We start from the raw sequence: 22,981 nt of genomic DNA, 5'->3' as shown, positions 1-22,981 counted from the left end.
AAAAGTCCACTTATGAATAACATGGATCAAGATTTGTGTCTGTGTTTTACTTATTAAAAATACCATCTGCTGAAATTACAGAATTTGTCTAGAGAGGCCGTGATCAGCTCGGGCAGCCAGAATGTAGATCTGCACTCTACTGATTGCACTTTTCTAGTTTTATTGCTGTGGTTAATTGTAGCGTTATGAACCTCTGAACCACATTTTCTTAGTAATACCTGCTATCTTCAGTTGCATCTAATTTTAGAAAAGATGTGTGCTGCAGGAACATGCATTCAAAATAAACACATATGTGCAGTATGGACTATAATAAACATTGTGCACTACATACTGTTTGAACAAAGCACAGAGAAAGTGAAGTCCTAAAAGTGAAACTATTAATGGTTTCCCCAAGACCAAGTACTTTATTCTCTCTGCACTGCACATCTTAGCTGGCTCTCTTCAATTGCAGCATCATCACAATAGGGGATGTTACTGATAATCAAGCCCCTGACTGAGCTGCCATGCAATTTAGACCTATTCCATTCACTTCTCCTTACTGTCACCCAGACCTGCTCGTCATATTAGGCTGTAAAGATTGACATGTAGTGGACTAATTTTAGTCTTGTGTTCAATTTTCACTCTCTTCCATTTTCCCATTCTGTTAACGGTGAAAATTGGAAGCACAAAGCTGACATGAGACATGTGAATTAAAGCAGCAGACATGCTGGTAATTTTGCCACCAGTCACTGACAAACCCATGGAGGGAAAATGTGATCTAATGCTGCGATTGTAAGTAAAAAGGCACACCTTTTCTAGTTGTGGCTAAAAAGAGCCTGCTTTCACTTATGTTCTTCTCATCCTGGACATGTAATTCACTCACGGCATTTCACAGGAAAATTTATCACAATTATTTGTAGAAGTGGAGGCAGAAAAGTTATACGTTTGGACTTATTATCCCAAAGGGTTTTAACTCAAAAACTTTTAATCCAAGTCATAAAATTCTGAAAGGAAAGAAAGTTTCTCATTTGACTAATTGGATTTTGATTAATTTCTCTCTCTCTCTCTCTCTTTTTTTTTTTTTTTTTACAAAATTGCAAATGTATTGTACCAGTAAAATTCAAAACTTTTACTATCATTATAGATGTTTCATTCCTCTTAGCTTCGACAGTCTGAAGAGAAGAAATGTAATATTGGATTCTGTGTTCATTTAGTTTAGCATCTGTTCCAGACTACAAAGCATAGTTATTATGAATTGCTTGAAGTTTTTATTTTTAAAATTTGAATTCCATTTTATTTCTGGAATGTTTATTACATCCACAAATAGAAGCCGAGCAGTGAGGCCAAACCATGAGAGCTGTTCAGGTTTTCAGCAACCTCAAGAAAACTCACTGCACATCTGAACATAGCTTTCTCATGTTAAAATGCATTTATTTCTTATTGATTTCATCAGACTAGAAACCTTTTACAGTTTACAGCCTCTACCCCTGGCTTTCACAAGGCTTCCAGAACAAATTTTGTCCCAAAACAACTTCAGCTTCTGTTTCACCACCAGTGAGTAAGAGTTAGTTAATGATTTACACAAGCTGCCGTTCTGCAACTTCTCATATGAAAAAGGCAGTGCAGTGAAGTGAGGCATTATTACACTGTCAGTTTGAATATATTACTTATTCATAAAAAGGTTGGTCTGTCTTTATAGGCAACCTTGTCTCCTACAACTGGCTTGTGTTCAGAGACAAAGTTTCTTTCGGGCAACGAAATACTACATTGATGTGTCACATAGGCTTTGCAAGAAGGCGCTTGGGACGATGGCAGACGTACAAAGTGCAGGACCGTGACATCTGAACCCAAGGTTCATGTGCAGACTCCTTTCTTAGGTTTAGGCAACAAAAGCACTTTGGTTAAGTTTAGGGAGAGATTGTGTTTTTAATTAAATGTTAATAAAAAGGTTATAAAAATATTATTGCAGTCACTACTAGTGGATACTGTACTGAAAGATTGCCTATTTTATATGTTGTCAGTGAACATTTTGCTGATATATTCAGTGCCAACATTTTTGCAATATGCCAGGCATGTTATTTCATTAATGTTTTAAAATAAATGTAATTCCCTCTGCGTTATACTTCCCTCGGAACGTATTTGCTGTTTCAAAATAGTTTTTAAATAACATAATTTCTAGGAGACAGGGGGTGTTATACAAGGCTTCCAGGTTGTTATTTGGGCTTTAGTATGTAGAGATGGGATCAAGTCATGGTTTTGCAAGTCACAAGTACATCTCAAGTCTTTGTACTCAAGTCCCAAGTCAAGACCGACAAGTTTCTCAAGTCCTACGCTTTAAGTTTTGAGCATGAAACAAGTCATAATGCGCTCTTCACCAAATGCCATTTTGACAACAGAGTAATAGTAGCTTTACAAAGATTGTGAGTTTGTCAAAATTGTGGTTATTTGTTAAAACAAGTTTGTTAAAATAAGTGCAACTGAACTTAATAAAAAAGTAATATATCGCATTATTCATCACAACAGAATGATCTTTGTATGATTCTATCCTTTCTTGTGTATTTAACTCATCTCATATTCGAAAGATGTCTTCAACTTCCTCTTCCCAAATTTGTGAGACATTTCCTGTAAGACAATTCTTTCTTCAAAGCGATGTTGTATGTTGTTTTATATTGTGTCTAAATGAAATAAAAAGATTAACATTAATTCTAGTTGATTCAGGAAATGAAGGGAAATTAATTAATTTGTGGCACAGTTTTTAAATCAAATATTTTTCATCTTTGGGCTTGGGGGAAGGTAACAAGTATTTTTGAGTGGAAAGGTTCAAGTACAATCGAAGTCATGAGTCACTGGGGTTAAAGTCCAAGTCAAATTGCAAGTCTTTTTTGAGTTTGTGGAGTTTTAAGTCATCAAATTTATGACTCAAGTCTGGCTCGAATCCAGGCCATGTGACTTGATTCCACGCCTAAAATTTCAAACATCCCTTTCCTCAGAAATGTCTCCTGGGTGAGCTCAAAGTTTTTCTGAACCAGTTGTAAAATCTGAATCCTGCAGCGTGTCCTCATCTGTCCTCAGGCCTTCTCCCAGTTAGTCATTCCTAAATAAACTTCAACCTGCTCTAAATGCAAAGGAGTAGTGACTCAACACTGAGGTCCTTGTTAATCACTGAACTCCTATTCTATGCAGCTCTGGGGCAGAACTATGAATTAGCCTACATGTCACTCATAATGATGCAGATAAAAACGGGTGAATGCTTTGGAATCACAACAAAGTAATATCTTGATAATATGCATTGAGAGTGTATTGGTAAAATTAAGTATTAAAGTCTAAGGTAATATCAGGGAAAATTTTGTTAAGTAATAAGAAAGACGAGCATGTCAGTATTAACAAGGTAATAGTGGTATAATATGGGGTCATAATAGCATAATAACACTTAAATCATGAGGTTATATTAGGGAATTATCTTAATAACCAGTAAATACTAGTGAAAGTCATCTTTGTCATTGCGAACATCTACAGTAAAAGTGTCGAAATTATACTTTAAATACCATTAGTTCTCATGTAAAAACACATATAGTGCCGCATAGTAGTTTGATGTAATAATAATAAATCAGGGCTGAAAAATACAATATCAGCTGCTTGGTTGTAGTTAATGGTTGTGTTTGGTGTTACGCTGAATAAAGTAAAACCATAATTAAGAGATAATGGCCCTGGCTTTTCATCAATATGTCACTGGAGTTCAGTAACAGGAGGTTTTGCATTTTTCAGAGACACTAAAATTTGTGATTACAAGTAGATATTCTGGCCTTTGATATTTGAAGTGATAATTAAATGTTGTTGTTGTTTTGTTTTTTCATTTCCAGCCCAGATTCAGGTTATTTCATAGAAATTATTCTTACCTTGCCATTCAAAGTATAAGCATAAAATGAAGAGAAAGTGACAGGAGACTTTGTGGAAGGTTTTAGCAGACCTCTTCCACAACTTACATTGCTGAGCTAATGATGTAATGACATCTACAACCTGGACACCAAAGTGAGAGTAAAGTGGGATCTGCAAAGGCACATATTACAAAAAGGGATTTCAAGAGGAGGAAAAAGTGCTAAACTGACCTCCGTGATTTTTGTGCAGTCAAGTCACACCTGGCAACCTGAAAAGATAGTTAGGATGAAGAAGGTGATTATAATGGTGATGACATGGGTAATAAGGACATAGAGGAAAGTGCACCCAAAAATCTGAGTATATTGAGGAGAAACTGTCTTATAAATTTTACATGTGCAGGTGGATCTGAGTGTAAATGGGCTTATAATGAATAAATCTGCAGCTCAATCAGTGTGGGTCAGTTTTAGCTGGAAACAGTCTTTGATACTGATGCCAGAGCTCAGTGTGCTGGTCCATCATCGTATACCGACTCTTTATGCAGACAGTTAACGATATCTAATAAAAGAATCAAATTAAAGTTACTCACCCACTGTTTTTCTGCATGCCTCCATGGTGAACATGGAATCCAAAAACCGAGATAACTCTTGGTGAATTGGAATAAGAGGGGTCCAGGTTGAACAATAGCAAAACTATACCAAAACATCGGTCTCATTCATCCAGTCATATGCTCAGTAGCCTACTACTGCTACTACTGAATTTTTCTATAACTCACTCATTCAAATTTTATTAAAGCTTAAAGCTATACATCATTAAGGACGTGGCCACTTTGCGTGACAGGTAGATGCCACCATGAGCTACAAGCTGCCTGCTGACCATCTTCTTGGCCAGTCACTCGACTTCTCGGCTGTGTTTGTGCTGTTGGTGTATTGAGTTTTTTTTATGCAAATGTCAGACAAATAATATGGCTTGCTGTGCAGTTATTGTCCCAACAGTCCATCCGAGAAGTCTGGCCTCCATTTGTATTTGGTGAGATAGCTCATTAAATAGCTAACAGCTAATTAGGCAGCTCATGAATTAGCCTTGGGTAAGCCCAGCCTAGTGCTAATGATGCTAATAGGAGTGTATGCTAGCCACAGCGATTACACCTGCAGGCAGCGAAGAATTTAGGATGATAAAACAATGTTGTCTCCTATAGGTAGAGAGGTGGAGAATATCATAAGAGAGTGAGCCAGCAGCCACCACTTCCTGGCCAGGTATAGTGGTCGGCCTGCTGCTGCCTCAGCTGTTTCACTGGTGCACTGGACGGCGCCTCCACTTTTAATCCCTGACGCCCAGTACAGCCCTGTCATAGCCAACCTCAACCCGGGACTTGTTTTAGATATTGTGATTTATGTAATAAAGACAAATATGTTTTGGACTCGATGTGGTTGTCATTCCTCCGCCTTGTACCTGGGTTAAATGGGTTTAAGTAGGCCTAATAGTCACATATAGGCCCACACTGGTGAAAACACTGCCGACCAAACATTATGGCTGCATTTCAGGAGGAATTGTGCAAAGCAGTGTAACATTTTCTAACACAAACTGTACTTTTTAATTGTTGATGTGTCAATGTGTGTGACTTCAATGAAAACTAAGCTTATAATACCGTCTAGGATTGTAGCATACAGCCTAGCTTCTCAGTCTAGCTTGTTAGCCTTAGCTAGCTTGGTAGCTTCCAGCAAGGTGGATGTGTTTCAGCAACCAGACTTCATTCTGCCCTCCTCAGGTCCACCCATGTTTCACCTCTTTTCCCATTTTTAGATTACTTGAGCCAGGAGCCCCCCATTGAGCTCCTTGTGGTGTTGTCACAGAGAAAATTTTCATTATTTTTAATGTCTGTGGTGTTTGCTCAGGCATGCTAGCCTACTTGTCTGTGCGTGAGACTGTTTGTGCAGAAGTGTTTAAAATAATAAGGTTTTAGCAACAAACAAAAAAAAGCATGTATCTGGGAAGTACTTTGAACAAAACTAAACAAATGAATGTTTTGATATAGTTGTGCTGCTGTTAACATGGGTCCCCTTTAAGTTAAATTCATAAACAATGTTCTTCATTTTTGGATTCTTCGTTCATCGTGGAGGCATGTGAGAAAAACAAAGTTTTCTTAACAAATTCAATGTAATGCAGGGTGAAGAATTAATTTAAAAATTGTGATTTTGGGGGTGAAGTATTCCTTTAGTTGTTCCTCTGAGTCTAACAAAAATTGTTCTGGAATCCCCTCAGTTGGATGTCAACCTCCTGTTTATATTGGCTTCAACTCCATCATGGGGATCTTAAGGTTAACTCAACCGAACCTATTTACACTGTACTCTGCAAATATCAAATGTCTGCCTGTGTCACAATTGAGAATCCTGGAGAGGAATTTTTAATTAACCATTTTTATTTGAAATATTTGTCATCGGATCAGACATGAAAATGTGAGACTTGCCAATTAAACTTCTTATATAATCCACAATTGTCTTTTAACCCTGCTACTTTTGAGAGAGACTTAAGTCGTGTCTATAACTGGCAATTCAATATTTATCTAACTGCACTCAAAGTCAGGCTGAAGTTTTAATGAGACATTCTCTACAAAGAAGCTGCTGGAGGAAGGTGCATTACAATTAACTTTTAGTTACTTTTCAGTCAACACTGACATAATCCACTAAATCAATTATAGCCTATGTCACCTCATATGTTGCAGTTCTGAATTTTTTTAACGTCCTAAAGCAACAATGGATTAATCTTTATATGAATGAGATTACTCTAAAGAGTGTATCCGTCTTTGAAAACGATCAAAGTTAAAGATAAGTGAACAACAGAAATGTTTGTTCTTCAATGCACTCGGCACATAGTCACCATTTGTATTTGTCTGTTACTTTTTTTTTTTTATCATTCTGAAATAACAGACTGAGCTTAAACTTAACTGTCTGCAGCTCTATAACTTGTAGAGATAAAGCAGTCAGTTATTGAGTGCAGTCTAAGGTTGGTGTCTTAAACCTGTCTGTGAGAGAAACAATTGTATTGGGCATCTGTTTAGCAAAAGATGATTATTCTGTTATGGTTGTATCACTACTTACTGTACACTGCAGGCTACTTGTGGAGAAAGAAATTTGTTGTCTCTTAAGCCTTATATGCTTTGCAGTACATAAGGAAATGTAAGTGTAATGCATGGTATGCATGATTTAGTGCGCAGTATAGTTCAAGGATATGAACCTTCTTGCAAGAAAACTTGTGATAACAAGGGGGAAAAATCATTTATAAATCTGCATCAGCAGTGAGCTCTCATACATGATGACCACAAGCCTTTCCACCAGATGAGGCTCATCTGCTCAGAGAATTTTCTTTCAAACGAAATATGATTCAATACCTTTAAAGCTATTAGTGGATCAGTCCGAGTATTGTTGGGTAAAATTGATATTTCCCTCAAAAGGTTACTTAAAACCTGCAGCTGCAGTATGAGACATTTCTAACAGATGATTTGGAAAGTAGAATAACATTAAATCTTAGGACAGGTTTTTACTCTAATGTTCAAAAGACAAACAACTAGCCAAAGTATGAATAATGTATGTGCAGTTTGTTTAGCAATGTACTTACTTGTAATAGGTCCAGATGTGCAATTAAAGCAGGCAGAATTATGGCTGCAGACACAGCTGGATTCATCAGTTACCAATCAAATGGATCAAATGGATTCACCAATCAAACCTAAACTGAAGGGATTATACACCTGACTCTTAGACGTTTATTCAATTTGTGAACACATCTGTAAGATTGGAGATTGAAGAACAAGCTTGCTTGTCTACTCATTATGTGACAAAATAGCCAAAAAGTAATAGTGAATAATAAATGATCAGATTCATAATTTCTTGCTTTTGTTTGTAGCTCGTAAACTGAAGAAGATTGGACAACAGAAGAACCCTGATGAAGATCATCCTCTTCAGGACTCATCAGAGGTTGTCCATAACATCTCTCCTAAATTAGGTCTGAACACCAACTCCGCCATGGTCTTCCTCAACATCCTGGAGTCCATTGAGCCTGAGGTGGTGAATGCAGGACACGACTATGGCCAACCAGACTCGGCTGCCACTCTGCTCACCAGCCTCAACGAGCTGGGAGAGAGACAACTGGTCAAAGTGGTCAAATGGGCGAAAGGATTGCCAGGTAGGACACTAGCTAATGAGCTGATTTTTATGCCTCCATACCAGCAATAGCTACGGCTGGAGCAATTATGTTTTTGGGTTGTCTGTCCGTCCGTCCCTCTGTCCGTCTGTCCGTCCCATGCTTGTGAATGGGATAGTTAAAGAATGCCTCGAGGGGATTTCTTCAAATTTGGCACAAATGTCTACTTGCACTCAACGATAATCTGATTACGTTTTGGTGGTCATAGTTCAAAGGTCAAGATCACCGAGACCTTGTTTGTCTCATTCTTGTGAACGTGACATCAGAAAAGCACCTTGAGGGAATTTCTTCATATTTGGCTAAAACGTTTACTTGGACTCGAGGAAGAACTGAATAGATTTTGGTGATCAAGGGTCAATGGTCAAGGTTGCTGTGGCCTTGCATCAATTTTCATGAACGCAATATCTCAAGAACAGCTTGAGGGAATTTTTTCAAATTCATGACAAACTTTCACTTGGACTTAACAATGAACTGATTAGATTTTGGGTGGTGATAGGTCAAAGCTCAACATCACTGTGACCTCGTCTGTCTCATTCTTGTAAATGCAATATCTCAAGAACACCTTAAGGGAATTTCTTTTAATATGACACAAATCTCTGAAGGACTGAAGAATGAACTAAATAGAATTTTGTAGTGGGTCAAAGGTCAAGGTTAGTATGAGTTCACAAAATATGTTTTTGGCCATCATATGCTGATTATGACAAAGCTTCACACAAATGTCTAATAGGATAAAAGAATGACATTTGTCAAAGGTCAGCTTCACTGTGACATCATAATGTTCTGCATGAAACACTTTTTTGCCCATTAGCCATTGTAATACTTCCAGGAACAGAAGGGGAGACATTTGGTCAGATACTGAATTGGTGACACTAATGTTGGGTGTCCACCTTGAAACTGTGCTGATTGTTTAGATCTTCTGTGCTGCCGGGAGGAAGAATCTATGTTTTCACAGGCATGTATGAAAACGGTAAGAGAAACTTGACTGGTACGCGGAAGCATACAACCACAGGGCGGTGATTCTAGTTAATATCTGGCTAAATGCTTTGCTGTGTTCACCAGCTAACTGTGTCCATTTGCTATTTGGTGCTGGTCAGGTAGTGGACAGGTACTGTACCGTGGGTTCATGATGCTGTCTGAAAACAGCCTCGGTTAAACAGAGAGTGAATCAAAACAGTATAAGTGTGAGCCATAAAACCAAAACATTGAGCTTAAAGATGTTAAAACAGACTGCTGAGCATGGGGGACCTGCAGAGTCAGCTAATAATGTGATAATCCTCTGTGGATTTATCACCCCCTTTTACATACAAGTAGTTATTTGATCCATCTTTAATATAAAAATACTGATTATAGCAGCTTTGAATACTGTTTGGAGGAAATTTGTCTGTGTATGATAACAAATAATAAATATGATTCCATCTCATATGAGCTATCAAACCAGTGACACAATGCAGACAACAAGCCTTCTTGTGACACTGCTGCAGCTCTTTAATCTAACTCCAGACATCAGTGGCCTTTCTTCTTTTTTGTTAGAAAGGAAAAATATAGAATGAGGAAAAAAGTTTGATTGTGCTCATAAACCTGGAAAAGCTAACCAGAGGGACTACCGCACTATAGCTTGATTATTCCCTGAAAATTCAAAATAGAAAAGCCGTTTAGTTACTCTCCAGTCACAGAAAATCACTCTTCTCTCCTTTTTAAATGATTGACAAAAGCTGGATGGATAACATCTGAAAATGTTTTGATAATTTTGCAGTACAACCAGATAATAACTACAAGGAATAAGACAGTAAAACAATCAGAGACTAATGCACATGAGAAAAAAAGTGAAATTCTAAATTAGTAGAATAGATATAATAAAACCAAAAACAGATGGGAGGAAAAACATCTTTAAAGATAAATACAACAAAATGATTAACTACAATTTTACAAAAAAAAAAAAAATTCTAATCATAAATCAGGCTAAAACAGCTGGTTTTAAGTTCATATTTAAAGATGCTACACTGCTCTCAGATCCTGTGGCAAACAGCTTCAACAGCCCAACAAATGTGTCTGTCCTGCATTTTGGAACAGTTTAAAGTTTAGCTTGTTGCATATAAAACATGCATCAGTCTGTGTCCCTCAGAGGGAGAAATGGCCACTCTTTAGTTTTCTTATTTTTTTCCAGGTTTTACAAAGAGATTTGATGAAATGTCAGCCTTAAAGTTTCATTTTGATTAAAAATGGCTCCAAGATTTTTGCCTTTCTACCTGGCAGATTTGTTCCCAGTTGTTTTTATTCAGAGAGATTAAGATCAGATTGGCCATTGTAGAACATTCACCTATTTGTTGTGTAATTACTCATGTGCTGCTGCAGCCTCGTGCTCAGGGTCATTGTCCTGCTGAAAGGTGAACTTTGTCCCAAGCTTCAGTTATTTAGTGGACTGAAGCAGTATCTTTCTTTATTTTGCTCTATCTATTCTTCCTTCAATTCTAACAAGGTTGCAGTCCCGGCTGAGGAAAAAGCATCCCCACAGCACTTTAAATTTCATCCAGAAAGCTCTATATTGGTCTCATCTGACCACAAAACCTTGTGTCGTGAGAAAAAGCTTCTTTTTAGCCACCCTCCTACAGGCCAGTGTGATGCAAGGCTATTGATGTTGCTGACTCGTGTGCCTCTCAGTCACTAAACCCTGTAGCTCCTTCAGAGTGATGGATTGTTTGTTGTTCTTTGTTTTAATTTTCAAAGCCTTCCTTCAGATTCACAGTCTGACCAATAATACTTAAATATAGGGCTTTTTTGATGTTTTACAGGTTTGCACACAACTGTGAGACAACTGTGTCCTCATTCAGGGCAATAATTCTCACCTATGTAAACTTGGAGCTTCCAGAGCAAAGTTGTTGAATACTTATGCAAAAAAAAAAAAAAAAAAAAAAAAATCCCAACAAATATTTTGTAACATTAAACTACTCACTTTCACTCACTTCAAAATGTTATTAAAAAAAAATTCTGAAGGCCATTTAAAAAAAAATAAACAGATATAAATCTCAGTGTATCATTTGTTATTCAGACAAATCTGATAACTTTTAAAGAGGCTAAATACAAGAGCCGCCATTGGTCCTGTTTCATTACAGGACACGGCCACATAAAGACCCCCAGTGACACCAACAAGAGGAATCAGATGTATATTTACAAGTAGTAAGTAGCCTTAGGCGAGAGAAAGGACAGTGTGCAGGAATTGTCTCTTCTCCCGCCTTTAGACTTATCCCTCTACACACCATGAAACTTCAAAATCAAAAGTAGTGGCCTTAAGATTGATCCTTGATGAACCCCACAAGGTATTTTACAGTTTCTTGAGAACTTAGCATCTATAGAGACAAAGAACTCTCTGCCAGAGAGGTATAGTAAAAAACAGACTAATTAAAACAGATCCAGAAAGGCCAGTGTGTTCCCTCTGTGTGTTTAAAAGAGGTTGTTTGATACTCAGAAGATTGTGGGTGGAGTTTCACTTTCAAGATTTACGATGCAGGATTTTACAACAAAAAAACAATGTTCAGTTTAGCCTCAAACAGAAGTAATCCATCTTAACTATCACTTAATGTGATAGTTAAGATAATGTTGGGTGGTATAGGTTTCTACAAAGACTCTTCCCTCTGCCTGTATTTTCTTTGTTTCCTCTTCTTTTCTGTGTTTGGGACAGTGCTCAGGTGAGGTCAGGGCTTTATAAAAAGGTAGTGACCAGGTTCCAGACTGTTAGCAACAGACATCCAAGAGACACAGTGCCTGACACAAACAACAAACAAACAAATGTAGCGAGGCAAAATGCCTAATGAGAGTGAATATGGGGTTGGCTTTTACTTTCACCTTTGCTGGCAATCGTGTTAGCAAACAGTGATCGACAGTCCTGCATAGTATACCTTTAATGTAAATGTTTTAACACTGTAAAATATACAAGAACCAGTTATAGTACAAAATATACCTCATTATGTCATATTTTATGATGCTGAATCTTTGCCCTTAGGCTTTAGAAATCTCCATGTGGACGACCAAATGACTGTCATTCAGCAGTCTTGGATGGGGGTGATGGTGTTTGCCCTGGGATGGAGGTCCTATAAGAACGTCAATGGCAGGATGCTTTACTTCGCTCCGGATCTTGTGTTCAATGAGTATGTACAGCTCTAAATTCTTAAATTCAATCAATGATTTCGTCAACAGGCGACCGACGTGCTGCGCTCCTCATTATCTATAGAGATCACCGGCAGTGAGTAAGCTGGTGCTGTTGTACATAATACAGACATCAGTCTCTGTCTTCATCTCTTTCTCTCTCCATCTTTCTCTTATTTGCTCTCCTACTCATGCACAAACACAAAGACATCTCTAGAATTTTATAAATGTGAAGCAGAAATGGTTGCAGGCTTTTTAGTTGCATGTTCATCCAATTTCCTCCTTAGGTGTTCTTTTGTTACTGTGAGATTAAAGTGAGGAACATTAGTTTCCAGCATTCAAACTCTCACGGCCCTGGTGAGGCTGATTCAGATCTGAGTATTACTCATGACAGACAACAGTGGTTAGGTCTGTCTGAGTGTTAGTGAGGAATATTAACTGTCTTTTTTAGTTCCATCTGATGTATACTGTCATAGAGTTGTAAAAGTAGAAGATATCACGTTGAAATGTTATTTCTTTTAAAAAAGATAAGTATTTAGTGTCTAGTGTAAACTGATGGTATCAAGTAAACAGGATTTTTTTTACACAATATATATATTTTTTAAAACAATATAATATATAAAAGCATCACTAATTTAACTACTCTAGATTGGTGCTCATAGCAAGCTTATATTATTATTATTTTGATTCAGTATAATAATAGATCTATGAGACCAGTTTTTAAAGGTCAAACTATGTGTTACTGTGTTCATGCTGCAAAGTACATTCATTTGTAATGGGTCCAATTGCACAGTAATAGATTAAAATTAAAATTTATTACAACTGAGAGAATGTCCAGACTCAGGTCTTAAGAGCATGAACAGGTAAATACGTCTGTCACATTTAGAGATTATCGAACTTTTTAAAAAAAAAAAAAAATGTAAACCTACATCATATTGTAGTAAATTGTAAGTATATGGCATATATAACAACAAATAAACTGTAACAGATGGCGTGGCTGAAACACACATTACATATAAGCCAAGAAGAGGAGAAAATTGCGGTTTGTTGTTACTAGAATTTCAGTTTAGTTCAGGACAATCTCACTAGTTTGATATTTCAAGTAAAGGGTAATTCCAGAGATTTTGTAATGTGCTTCCATGAAGTTGGCAGACCTATTAGACTAAAAAAGGAAAGGTCAAAATCAAACCATCAGAGGCTGAGATATCCTGACTTTTAACCTCGAATGGCCAAAAACACTTAATCATACTTTTTGGACTACAGAGATGCAAAGTAAGTACAAAGAGACATAAAACGACTACAAAGAGACACAAAACAACTACAAAGAGACATGAAATGACCACAAAGAGACACAAAACAACTACAAAGAGACATATAATGACCATAAAGAGACACAAAATGACTACAAAGAGACACAAAACAACTACAAAGAGACATAAAAAGGACTACAAAGAGACATGAAATGACCACAAAGAGACACAAAATGGCTACAAAGAGATAACAATAACAAAAAGAAGCTAAACAACCATAAAGTCTGTGTGTCTTGCTCTTGTGGAGAAGAGGTGGTGGGGCCCTCTGCATGTCTGTGCCCGGGGGCCTGTTATCTCATAATCTGCCCATGATTAAATAGTGTCTTCCATTTAACCTTTTCTGCCAGAGTGTATGTAAAGCATCTGTAGTCTCCAGGCCCAAACCTGAGATAATCCTAATAACATTATCACTACGACATCGTTATGGCTATTAACCAGACTTCTGAAAGCTCTCTCAGCTTCAGCAGACATTATGCAGCTGTTTTTACAGGCTGTATAATACTGTCTGTGATGAGTAGACCGAAGATGAGGTGTGAAGTCAGTGAATGCCACTTTAACTTTGGGATTTTTCTTCATTTCAGTTTCCATTAAACCAATGACTGTATTTGCTTATAGGCAAAACGACATTGTCTCTCTAATTTCTAAAGCATATTAATCAATTATTATATTATGTTATTATATATATTAATATATATTATATATAATATTTATATATATATTAATTAGTTAATTAAAAGTAAAACCATAAGCATTGCATTTATTATAAAGACCTTCAGACAGCTCTCCATGAAGCAGCTCACTATTGTTGACTAAGAAGCAGAACAGATTATGTTGATTATGTAAATTTAAAAATTTACACTGACTGACTTGGAGCAGAAAAGTGCCATGGACTTTCCTTCCTTCAAACTTGTGGCCACACCCAATTCAGTGATGTCACAGCAGGTATTTTTCCTTTCACAGCTGATAGAAAACGCCTGTGAGTAAGCACTGGGCTCAGAGCAGGTGGAAAACATCAGGGAATCTCAAACAGATTCAAGCTGAAAGTTTCAGGTTACGATTGCAGGGAAAATGTAGTTGTTTCCATCTCATTTTCCATAACCTTTGCAAGAGTCAGAGTCTACATATTGGAAACCAAAGAAGAAAAAGTTTCATATCATGATAGAAGTCGATTTATTCAGCTGTTTTTCAAGGTGTGGTGGATCAGCAGCTCAGGTTTTAGGGACTAAATTAGAGCAGGTGGTGCCCATATTAGTCATAATGGTGGATAATTGAAGCTATTAGAAAGAAATTTGAGCATAAAGTGTTAATGGACTGAAGTGTGCCCCTTGTCATCTTCTAAATTTGCAGCTTACCTTTTCCTGCCAAGCCCTTGAAGAGGGGTAAAAACCACGGCAAAGTTATCGTAATTGGAGACTGAATCAAAGATTCAAAAAGATTTTTGGGCTTTTTCACTTTCAAGTAAAAGTACAAGTGTACTATATACCTCACCTTTAGAAAACCCCTCCACAGTCACATCAGGCATACAGTTGTCTGGTTTACTGTAATTGTTTAAAAAAAGAAACATTCTCACGTAAAAGAACAGGTTTCTGTTATCACAGTTATCACAATGCAATGCATTACCTGCACGCTTTTTTATGCCTCCATGCTGGTGACAGCTGGAGGCATTATGTGTGGGTTGTCCGTCTGTATGTCCGTCCCATTCTTGTAAATGCAATATCTCAACATCTTGAGGGAATTTCTTCAAATTTGGCACGAATCTCAACTTGGACTCAACAATGAACCAATCAGATTTTGGTGGTCAAAGGTCAAGATCACTGTGACCTTGCATCTATTTCATTCTATATCTCAGGATGACCTTCATGGAATATCTTCAAATCTGGCACAAACATCCGCTGGAACTCAAGGATGATCTGATTACAATTTGGCTGAGGTCAAAGGTCAATGTCACTGTGACCTCAAAAAACACAGCTTTGTCCATAACTCAAGAATTCATATGCTTATTGCGACAAAATTTTACACAAATGTCTCACAGAATCAACTGATGAAATAATGACATTTTATGTCCAAAAAGTCAAAGGTCAGCTTCATTGTGACATCATAATGTTCTGCAAAAACACTTTTCTGGCCATTACCCAACGCCATAACTCAGGAACAGATGGTTGACATATTTAGTCAGATAATGAATGGGTGACACTGATTATGAAACTGTGACGCATTTATAAATCATCTGTGCTGCCAGGGGAAGATGTGTGTGAAGCACTCATGTTTATACAGACATGGCTGTAAACTGTAACTGCAACTTGACTGGTCTGCATAGGCAACCTGGAGGCAGCAATTCTGGTTTTCTGTTATTTCAGATGTTTTTATCTAAAACAACAAGCATGGAGCAAATAGTAATGATAAAGAGACATATAAAACTATTTTGTGCAAGACTCCATCCATCCGAACTTCAGATGAAGGAAAACCTGCTATTTTTAGGGTTCCAGCTGGGAAGCAACATTTCAGGTTCTTTGCACATTAGTCTTGGTCAGAATACTCCAAACAGCTCAAAATGATTTGTGCGTGCATGAACAGAACCAGTTCAGTGTTGGTGGAAAAGGGGTAACTGTGTCAGATTAGGACTGAGAGACATGGCAGATTATACAAAATCCCCATCCTGACCAATCAAAGCTTGTCGTCTTTTTAATGGTGTGAGTGACATCATGGAGAAGGAGGTGCTAGGAACAAGACTGTAATGTGTATGATGCTGGCTGTCTTATGTTAGGAAAAGCCAAAAAAGAAAGAAGCTTTGTTGGCAGATTTTGTTGACTCCCCACAGAGACAGGCTAGCTGTTTCCAGTCTATATGCTAAGCTAAGATAATCAGCTGCTGGCCAAAGCTGTTTACGAGAATGGAACCACAGAAACCAGGTGACAGTGGTGTCAATCTTTTCATCGAACTCTCGGCAGGAAAGTCAATAATCATACTAACTAAGTTTACATTTTGCATACAGAGTGGTTGGTTTAGGTGAGTCAGTTGTTGTTTTGACTTGACTGGTGATGAGGTTTATGTCTTTGTTTATATCACCAGTGTTTTTACATTGACTTGATGAAATTTTGAGCAAGGAAGTGCAGCTGTGAGACTGATGATGGGTTTTTATAATGCAGTCACATATTTTCAGCTATAGGTAAAGTCAGCAGCTCAGTGATCAGTGTTTGGAGGTGGGTGTGAGCTCAGCAACAGCACCTTCCCTAATGGCAAACCATTTCCATCATTATCCATGCAAAGTTTGTTTATATGAACTCATCTAGAATCTGTGGAACACTTGGATAATAACCTGGTCATTGGATATTATACATTTATACAACCACATATCTGAAACTCTGAATCCATTTCCAGAAAGATGGAGAACATTCAGCTCTATTTAAGTGTATTTCATTTCTATCCTCATGCCTTAATAATGTTACAAACTGTCTCTTCCCTCATTCATAATAAAGGCAGAATTGTTCACTCATCAGACAGAATAGAGATAGCAAACTTTGATCACAATGCCTTCTCTCCCACTCATCTTCTCCCATGCTTGTTGAAATAAGTGAAGATTGCTCAGCCATGATGAACATAGAATATTCAATCATCTCTTATAATGTTACAACATGAATGACTAAAACGTTTTACTGGACTTTAGAGCCGCTTATACAGCCTTGCAACGTCTTGCTCCAGATGTTTAAGATCAAACAGAAAAAATCGGAATTGTTATACAGACATTTCAGTGTCAGTGTCCTCATTACATACAAATCTAACCTCTGACACTCTTTCCATTTCAGCAGTTATTCATCACAGAATAAATGTCCAAGATTTAAAGCAATTTGCCTTCATATAACAATTCCATCATTTCACATTTCCCATCCTGACCTTTTTATATTTGTAGAAATCGGATGCACATTTCCACCATGTATGAGCACTGCATGCGGATGAGACATCTCTCACAGGAGTTCCTGCTGCTGCAGGTCACTCAGGAAGAGTTCCTCTGCATGAAGGCTTTGCTCCTCTTCAGCATTCGTAAGTCCTTTCCTGTGCACTGAGCATCAAAAAGGCAAAACAAAGTCCTTTACTTTTTCCCAGAAGTTGACGAGCAGTAGAGAGACAACTGCTGGGCGTGTAGTCAAAACAGTTTTCCTGTTTTCACCAGTTCCCATTGAGGGTCTGAAGAGTCAGAGGTGCTTCGATGAACTGCGTCTCACCTACATCAACGAGCTTGATCGCCTCATTAACTATCAAATGGCCACCAATTGTCCTCAGAGGTTCTACCAGCTCACCCGACTCCTGGACTCTCTCCAGATGGTGAGATATACGGTTTCTAATGTGTTAACTGTTGTTACATCAACACATGAAGGAAAAGATATGGAGTTTGTGAAAGACATCTGTGGTTGCATTTGACCAGATTGAACATGCAGGGGAAACAGGCTAAAGCAAGAGCAAATCTGTTACTTTGCCTAAAACATTTCTTGGCAGTGCATGCTATTAAATCACATTGGATGCTGTGTCTCTAATAGCCCACAGAAAAATGCATCAAGTTTGTACAAGGAGAATCTGACACCTTAAAATCTTATCATGTCCTGCAGAGTGGAAAAAAAAACTGATGGATGAGTTTACTCTGATTCAGAGCTCTCCAATCCTCACATTTTTTCATTAGTTGGTTGTGCCGTATGTTATGAGTTATGTTTCCTGAGTCATTGTCAAAATGCTGCTTGTAGTAAAGTTCATTCAAATGATGTCAATTATTTGTGTTTCATCTGTTTCAGACAGTAAAGAAGCTCCACCAGTTTACATTCGACCTTTTTGTCCAGGCTCAGTCGCTCCCCACCAAGGTCAGCTTTCCAGAGATGATTGGAGAAATAATCTCAGTACATGTACCAAAGATCCTGGCAGGTTTGGCGAAACCGATTTTGTTTCACAAGTAGAAGGATTTTTTTATTTATCAAAAAGTGACTCATCTTTGCTGCCTCCATAAACTTTAACGAAGGTACTGTTTCCCTATCTTCAGTCTAATAGCTCTTAGCCCTGTCCTGTAATCATTATTTTGTTGCTCAAGTTTTTTTGTTCCTTTTAGCCATAATTGAGATTGTTTGTTCAGAACTGTTAAAGCTTTTATCTGAAGCGCTGCAAGGCATCACCTGTTGACAGCTCTGCTGTGTCTGAGCGGAGAGTTTGTGTCTCTAGCAGGAGCAGAGATGCTACTTTACATACACAGTAAGTTTGCAAATCATGATTACAGCAACATAAAAGTAGCAGGTAAAAAATATTTTTTGGAAGTTTTGCATGTGATCTTCATATCACATACACTTGACGAGGAATTCATAAATACTAAAAAATAGATAAATAAACGGGACGGTCTAAAGAGTAGATGTGAATAAGATCACACAGATAAACTTGTTTCCAGTCAACTCACAAAAAACTGTTTTTCTAAGCAATGCCTTCAGGTGCATCTGCTAAGTCCCTGCTTGTGAAATCAGAATTAGTACATACAACTTTGGAGGAATTTAACTGCTTAAGTGCCTTAAAATCTGAACTTTAGATCTTGAATTTGTTTTTCAAATTTAAATCTTACTTAATTTTTTTTTTAAACTTCCTAACAAATCGGCAAAATCCTGAAACCCTGGTGTGAAATTAAAGCTGTAGTTGGTAACTTTTAAAGAAAAAATAACTTTTTTCATATTTGCCGAGACTGTCTCTATATTCACGCAGCACTAGATAAGACAGATTATCAGTGAAAAAAATCACACTATCCTTCCTGCTCCATTGTTTGTAGCTCTCTTCATGGCCTGACTGCATGTGAACGAAAACAACCGATCAGAGCTGAAGAGACTCTAACGCAGCTGCCAATCATGTCAATCACTGCTGGTGAACTTCGGTCAAACCTAGGCAGCACTTAAAATGAAACAAGGTTCTGTTAATGCGTTACCTATTTCTCGCCTCAAATGTTTTCAGAAACATATTTTAGTGACTGTTTAGCTGTAAAATTAGACAGTTGGTCTGGCTGGTGGGCGGGGCTTGGTACTCCAGTCGACTGCTTCCAACATGGCAGCAGGATCACAAACTTTCTCATTTTACAACTAAACAGTGCATTAAAATGTGTTTCTGAAAACATTACAAGAGAGAAATAGGCAATGCACTAACAGAATTTTGTTTCATATTTGATCAGCGCTACTGAGTATGACAGTTTGACAGTTGATGAGTAGTGACCGACATGACTAACCGCCAATTTCCACCAGATGCGTGTTGGTTGTGTCTGCGCTCCGGCACGGCAGCGGAGCCAATAGGATTCCATTCTAGTCAATGTGTGTGTTTCCACCAGCTGCGGCTGTGCTGCGTTCCAGCTCCGTCTCAGCTCCGGCCCTCCGCAACAGATACGCAGGACTTCTATTTTTGCCGGACGCCGGAGCACAACGCAGCAATTCAGCACAGAGCAGATCGTGCGGGGCAGGAAGTCGTGCACAGAAACACAATAAAACATCTGGTTAATTTTCAAAATAAAATACATAGTGTTCACAGCGGATCATATTTCCCTGCACTACACCTTAAAAACTACATAATGGGCAGAGGCAGGCCTGAAGTCAACAGGTCAGAGATTTTCAGACGTCATTTCACCCCGTGAACACCATGGACGAGGATTTCAGACGTCATTTCACCCCGTGAACACCATGGACGAGGAGATATTAATCATGGCAGTGCACCGGCGGAGCTGCACCGCACGCAGCGGATAACCAGCACTGCCGTTCCGCAACGGACTAGCATCCAGTGGAAATCCGGCGTAACAGTTGCAATAGAAACTCCTCAGCTCTGACTGGTTGTTTTAGGTGCCATGGATTCTAGTGGATGCCATTAGAGGCAATAGAGAGGCAGGAAGGACATAAAACTCTTCACAGATTATCTGTCTCATGTACTTTTTTCAGAATATACTGACAGTTGCAGCAAAGTTATTTTCATAAAAGTTACCAGCTCTAGCTTTAAAGTGTGTCAATAGTGAGTCATTACTGTGAAAATCAGTGTAGTGATACTTGATGGTAGTCAAGAATGCCACCTGTAAAACACAAACTTGAAAATATTAGATGTTCCTGTTGTTTGAATATACAGTAGTGTTAGTGCTGCAGGTGGGCAGATAAGGATAATGTCTACTGTGTGGACATATGACATCTTAATTAGAAAGTTCATTAATTCATTCATTCATTCATTAGAAAGTAAATAATGAATTAAAGTCAATCACAGTATTAGTTACTGATAGGAAAGCCAACTACCGTAAAAGTTCAATTAATAGCCCATGCTATTATTTGCTTAAATTACTGAAATCAACAGGCCTTTATTTGGGACAGGCCTTTAATTCCTTTCACACAAAAGTGTGAAAAAATCTGGAAATACAATCAAAATGATTTTTGAATCAGTATGAATATTACTTGTGTAAAAACTAGGCTTCAGATTATATATCAACTGTGACTAATTTGATCTCGCTTTGACAGACAGCGCATCAGAGAGAGAGTGAGTTAAAGCATTCGAGGATTACGGCACCTGGCGTACCAACACAACACCACTTTATCCTGTTAAAACAATACTCACAACTTGGATTAATTTTTATGAAAAACCCTTTTGATTCTTTTGATCTGAGGACCTTTACTGATTAAAGGAGTATGAAGAACGTACAAGGTAATCAAGGATTGGACACATCCTTTGAGGTAACCAACAACCTGGTTTTCATAAAACTTCTATGAAAAAAAATGAACTGCTTGGCAACCAGACCAGGCGTCTAACTGAGACAGGCATTTATTTGTCAATAGGTGTATCCACACCAGGCTAGTAAAAGGGACTGGGCGTTTAATTGAAGTTTTATGGTATGGGCTCACATCCCTCTCAACTACTATGGTCGCAGAAAATTCCCTCTCAGTTGTATTTATCATTTAACTGAAGTGGTTCTGAACGCAATTGAAGGCAACAATATATTTGTTTTTATCTCACAGTGAAAATATGAATGCAAGACTATGTCCATCCAGTTGTCATTTAAAATCATAGTAATACAGTTCTTACAAAATACACCATAGTGTTACATTCAGCTACGTGACGGTCATGAAAGAAAAAACCTGCGTTATATACTGTTAAACTGTAAACAGCACATTTCCCTTGTTGACTGAGCCAATGCAGCACAATACAGACGTCTCTAAAACACACTGCATGTTTATCGTCACTCTGCACCTAGAAACTTTTCTCATCACATTGGCAGCAAAGGTGTAAAGCCATTTTCTTGATGTCACTAATTGTAAAGCATCGAAGGTATACTATGCAGGATTGTTAGTTATTGTTTGTAAAAAAGTAACTCGCCAGTGATAGTGAAAGTGAAAGCCAACCCCAGATTCACTCTCATTTGGGGTTTTGCCCCTAAATATAGATGTGACTCTTGGATTCCTGCTGCTCTTTTTCATAAAGCCTCGACCTCACCTGAGCGCTGTGGGGGTACACGCCTATAAATGTCCTGAGCACAGAAAATAGAAGAAAATGAGTAAACACATGCAGAGGGCAGTCTCACGCTGCTAGTGGGTCATAAGTGATAATTTAGAGGGTTTATTTCTGTATGAGTCTATACATTGTTTTTCAGAAAAATCCTGCATAACTTTGTGTAGAGGATGAACTTGTTAACGCAGGTAGTGGGCATGAGGGAAATTGGAAAAGATCAGACTGTCAGTTTGTTAAAAAGTCTTGATACTTTATTTCTCCACCGCACAGCTATACAGTTAATGATAACTGAATATTAATAATGCAACTTTGAAGAAGTTGCCACAGGGATATCATGCCCTCTTCTGCATGCCAAACTGTGTCTGGTTGGCTATAAAAAGTATCAAACTCCCCTTCAGATTATTTTTGCATTTATGATAAATCATCGAAAAGCAAAGCAAAGGCATGTGATAAATTACAAGCTTGAAGCAGAGGAAGATAAGTTGCCCGCAGTTAGCGCTGTGCATTATATTGGGAGTACACCATCCATGATAGACAACATGGTGTTAGCAGCATCATGCTGTGTCACAGCAGCAGGGACTGGGAGATTGTAGGGACACAAGGAGAAGAGTATGGCACCAAATACAGTCAAACGCTTCATGAGAACTTGATTTAAAGTTCCAGTGATCTGAGATTAGGGCGTTAATGTTCCAGCAGGACAGCAAATAGAAACCTACAGCCATCCTTGCAACTGGAAAGGCTTCAGATGTAGAATGTGGAAGTCCTTGACTGGCCCTGCTAAACCTCAGAGATGAAAACCAAGAGAAAAATCTGTGGAATGCCTTGAAGATAACTGATCAAAGACACATGAGCAAAACTGTTGAGAAGTATTCATTCGTGGAGTTGAATACAATTATCGTTTTTGTATTTTGTTTATAAAACATAAAGCAAGGCGGTGAAACATAAGGCACTTTGTACATACAGCTTGGTGGTCTACTTCCTGCAGAGTGTAAATCACACCGAAA

The 22,981-nt window shown here is 38.0% G+C and overlaps 1 protein-coding gene across 1 annotated transcript in view; it reads left to right on the top strand.

Moving 5' to 3' along the window:
• LOC126388387 (androgen receptor-like) overlaps window positions 1-20,143 on the top strand; it is a 30,791-nt gene extending 10,648 nt beyond the window's left edge. Inside the window, exons 4-8 of the mRNA XM_050041509.1 lie at window positions 7,753-8,031; window positions 12,047-12,191; window positions 17,407-17,537; window positions 17,668-17,819; window positions 18,281-20,143. Of these exons, the coding sequence (XP_049897466.1) occupies window positions 7,753-8,031; window positions 12,047-12,191; window positions 17,407-17,537; window positions 17,668-17,819; window positions 18,281-18,439 (866 nt within the window). The 3' untranslated portion in view covers window positions 18,440-20,143. The remainder of the gene's footprint in view (window positions 1-7,752; window positions 8,032-12,046; window positions 12,192-17,406; window positions 17,538-17,667; window positions 17,820-18,280) is intronic.
• The last annotated feature ends 2,838 nt before the right edge of the window (window positions 20,144-22,981 follow it).

Source organism: Epinephelus moara, chromosome 3, assembly GCF_006386435.1.
Source record: "Epinephelus moara isolate mb chromosome 3, YSFRI_EMoa_1.0, whole genome shotgun sequence".
Lineage (NCBI taxonomy): Eukaryota > Metazoa > Chordata > Actinopteri > Perciformes > Serranidae > Epinephelus > Epinephelus moara.
This window is presented reverse-complemented; position numbering and strand designations above follow the sequence as displayed.